The sequence below is a fragment of the Cryptomeria japonica genome, chromosome 2, assembly GCF_030272615.1.
Source record: "Cryptomeria japonica chromosome 2, Sugi_1.0, whole genome shotgun sequence".
NCBI lineage: Eukaryota > Viridiplantae > Streptophyta > Pinopsida > Cupressales > Cupressaceae > Cryptomeria > Cryptomeria japonica.
In genome coordinates this window covers 198,585,520-198,589,870 of record NC_081406.1, presented here as the reverse complement: position 1 = coordinate 198,589,870, position 4,351 = coordinate 198,585,520, and the positions used below count along the sequence as shown (strand labels likewise).

At 38.9% G+C, this 4,351-nt stretch overlaps 1 protein-coding gene across 1 annotated transcript; it reads right to left on the bottom strand.

Annotated features, from left to right (window-relative positions):
• Positions 1 to 1,084: 1,084 nt before the first annotated feature.
• On the bottom strand, positions 1,085 to 3,358 carry LOC131072773 (ankyrin repeat-containing protein At2g01680-like). The gene is made up of 3 exons (XM_058009030.2): positions 2,902 to 3,358; positions 2,385 to 2,800; positions 1,085 to 2,041 (listed from the first exon to the last, which is right to left on the bottom strand). Exons 1-3 carry the CDS (start codon positions 3,356 to 3,358, stop codon positions 1,085 to 1,087), a joined length of 1,830 nt encoding a protein of 609 aa, XP_057865013.2.
• Between the last annotated feature and the right edge of the window lie 993 nt (positions 3,359 to 4,351).

Genomic DNA, 4,351 nt, shown 5'->3' with positions numbered 1-4,351 from the left:
TCGCATGACTGCCACTAGCATATATACCTTAAATTTTAATTTAATCCATATAAAATACGCCGAGAGATATCCTTCTCGAGGCGCCTATTTTACTTTAGGATGTAAAACTAATTAAAAATAGATGCCTCGAGAAGGATATCTCTCGGCATATTTTATATGGATTAAATTAAAATTTGAGATATATATGCTAGTTTTAATAGAGGCGCATAAATGCAGTGTGTAGAAATAAATTTAATCATATTAAAACTTTTAAATCAAAATGATTGAATATCTTTTTCTTTTCTTTTCTCACTCGAAAAAGAATCGCTAGACTTGTTCATAGGCGTTTTCTTTTATACTTTGCAGTAGACCCCACTCCGCAGATTAAATCGTTACAAACAGCTGCTTTAATCTTGCAAAACATATATATTTATTAAAAATAGTCTAAATCGATATATAAAATTTCATATATCTCTACATAATAATATAATTCAATTCAAGAAAAAGATACTATATAATTATATGTTGCATTTATTTTATGTTTTTCATGTCACATCGCATGACTGCCACTAGCATATATACCTTAAATTTTAATTTAATCCATATAAAATATGCCGAGAGATATCCTTCTCGAGGCGCCTATTTTACTTTAGGATGTAAAACTAATTAAAAATAGATGCCTCGAGAAGGATATCTCTCGGCATATTTTATATGGATTAAATTAAAATTTGAGATATATATGCTAGTTTTAATAGAGGCGCATAAATGCAGTGTGTAGAAATAAATTTAATCATATTAAAACTTTTAAATCAAAATGATTGAATATCTTTTTCTTTTCTTTTCTCACTCGAAAAAGAATCGCTAGACTTGTTCATAGGCGTTTTCTTTTATACTTTGCAGTAGACCCCACTCCGCAGATTAAATCGTTACAAACAGCTGTTGAACACGTGAAGTAGAATATTTGCGAAAGATCTTCTCATTTTCCATCTTCAAGACATGGGGAGCTCCACCGGGAATCCGAGGACAGAGACTTTTCAAAAGAGGAAACTGAGAAGAAGTTCCTAATCAGTATCAAAGCCGCTTGGTATTGATAGTTTCTGTGTGGCTACAATGGAAAGAACCCGTTCCCTTCAGGGCTTTCAATGTCTGAGTCAGAAGAAGAATGGTTTCCTCTCCCAGATAATCTCTCGCTTGTTTCCCCTAAATTCGCTTCATATTCATCTACTCCCACGTCAGTTATGATCGTCACAGGATCTCTGGATCTTGACTTTGTCACATTTTCACCATTTATAGGCTTCTTCATTTTCCGGAATTGGGCTTTCTTCCTCTGATGGCCAACAACGAGCGAGGTGAGAGAAGTGAACATGAAGACCATGCTTCCCACACCAATAACACACATTTCAATTGCAACCCACATAGTCTTGGGGGCCACCACCACATAACCTACAGCAAGAAAAGCCGAGGCAGTGCATCCAACTGCTACCCACATAAGTCTATTGATGAAGAACAAAAGCTTCATTAAGACTTTTCTATGGAATGGCACCACGGTCACCAGAATCAGAACTATCGCCAACGACGAGAATAACGCCACGGAGTCAGTTATTACAAACACCTGGAAGGCGGTAGTGTGTGCCATTACAGCAGTGCCTTCGTATTCGCCATCATTTTTAAGGCCGCTCGACACAGTGAACATGGCAATGAAGGCCACCGTAGCTATGAGCACCGCTACCACAGTCACAGTGTTTATTGCTTGTTTGTGCTGCTGCCACAGTTCTTTCGCCATGTAGTTCACTCGGTCGCTCGTGTCGGCCGTCTCGAAATGTTGATCCCGAACGTGGTGATTAATTGAGCTCACGCTCCGTTTGAGAGCGAAGTCATCTCGCTTGAAGCGCTCCAGAGGGAGCTCGTAGCTGCGCTTGGCATCCACTTCCTTGAGCGCGGACCTGATTATCGCGGATCCCGAGTGAGTCGGCTCTTTCTCCAAGATATCCAGTGCCGTCAACCCTTGTTTGTTCACTGCGTTTACATTTATAGTCGTACACACCACCAGCCACCGGACCATCTGGAAACCCATCAATCTATTAATAATTAATTGACAAAGCAAGAATCTTTGTGCACGAGAGGGTTACTTAATGGAACAGGCTAATCTCTACATGACATTGAAATTTTTTTTTAAAGTTTTTACATGTGCAAAATATGACAATTTTTTTTGGTTTCATTTTTACAGAAAGATGACGATTTTTTTGTTCATTTTTTAACAAAAAGAGGATGAAGATCATGAAGATTTCATGCTGAAAATTTCTCAAATCTATTGTGTTTCCACATTTTAAAAATCATACAGATTACCATTTTATGTGGAGATTAGTGACTTCCCTACTTAATTGTGGGCCACGCTGCTCACGTACCTGCTTGAGTTTTTTCCTGGTGGCAACATGTAAAACTGTATTGCCCTCGTTGTCTTGTGTCCTGATAAGCTTGGACGTGTCAAGAAGGTCAACCACGTGCTTGACAACTTCGATCTGGTTCGCCTCCACTGCAGAATGCAAAAAAGTTTCACCGGCCGTGGAGAGCACTTCCGCAGAGTCAGGCCTGAAGAACAGTATTTCATGAACAACGCTGAGCCGTCCTTTCATCGCTGCGATATGGAGAGCCGACCTGCCAGAGCCGTCGAGAATGTAGCAAATCTCTGGGTCGGCAGTCAACAATGCTCTTGTTACTTCCAAATGGCCATGTGGAGCAGCTGAATGCAACGGACTGCTTCCTTGCTTGTCCACTTTTCCAACCAGCCCAGGTCTTGCCTTAATCAGCTCCTTTACTATGTCTGACAACACCATGATTAAACAAATCGTCAAATTAAAGATCTAATGTCTTCACAACATAATTGCATTTAAAATTTTCTTCTTTTTCCTTAAATGAAAATACCTGCGTATCCTCTAGTTGATGCAGCATGAAGAGACGTCAGCCTGTCTGGTTTTTCCGAGTCGAGGGCAAGCAACGAAGCGACTTGAATCAAGTCATTAACCACATGAGTGTGGCCTGCCTTGCAAGCAAAAAAGAGGGCCGTTTCATAATCCTGATTAACTTTGTAAGCAATGCGTTGGTCTTTTTCCAAGAGCACCTTTACAACAGTCGAGTGTCCTTCTCTCGTAGCTTCGTGCAAGGCAGTATCCCGCTCACTATTGAGATAGGATAAGATTTGAGGTCTGATCCTCAAAATCTCAGACACGAAATCTGCCTGTCCAGCTCTTGCAGCCACATGTAGAACTAAATTCTTGCTAGAACTGGTGACCTGCTCCAAAACGTCAGCATTCTCGTCTATCAAATCTTTAATGGCACTGATATTTCCCAAATGGGCAGCCTCAAAAACTCTCGAGTCCATTACTTCCCACTGTTTTGCCTTTCTCATTCTCTCCCAATTTATAGTTATGATTGCATAAAATTGCACGGAAATGAGCAACTTCGGCGATCCAAGAAGAGCAATACCATTTGGCTTCACGGTTGCTCATTGTAGGATTTTGTCAAGATCAAGGGCACAATGAAAAGCATAAAAAGAGAGACAATAGAATGATAAGAACAAACTGTATTCTCAACATTATGCAAATGATCAACTGGATTAACCAATACAATGAATATAGGCCTGCTTATATAGGCAAGGCCATATGGATGTACGAGCACACAATTATGACATGTGGCTCAATGAGAAACAAGGGTAGGTAAGAAATACTAAGGGTAGGTAGGAGAAATAATATTATATTCCACAAGAGGTGGATGACCCACCGAGTGTGGAGTGTAACAGCAAAATAAGACCACAAAATGTGGAATTTCTCCTACAAGCTCTATCCCTATGTGCACACTTCCCTAAGTGTCTCAAATCCAAACTACAAAGAGATGCATTATCCTAAGTTAACTTAAGTAAAGTGTAATAATATCCAAAATGAATATTTATTTACACCAACACTCATGTCTACACAGCTCTCATTTTTCCCCTCAATGTCACAATCACCTTGTTCGCTTCTGTAGTTCTAAAGCTTTAAGTATACTGTTCACTTGACTTTGGAAAGTATATAATAACAACATTGAAGCTTCCTTAAGATTGCATTTATTTCCGCGTTGCTTCCTGTCAAGTTCAATAAGTGAAAGTCTCTCTTTTCTTACAAACATTCACACTGCTCCGTCTTCTATTTAGTTGCAAGGAAAGTAGAGTGCGTACTTATTTCCTGTGGTGTTTTTTTTTTGTTTTTTTTTAAATCTCTTTCCATTTATTTGCTTATTTGTTTGTATATTGTCTATTGCAAATAGAAAGATTTATATAAGTAGTTATTATTTGGATAAGTGTTATTTTCTAAATTGATGTTTGGCAAAGTTTTTACTC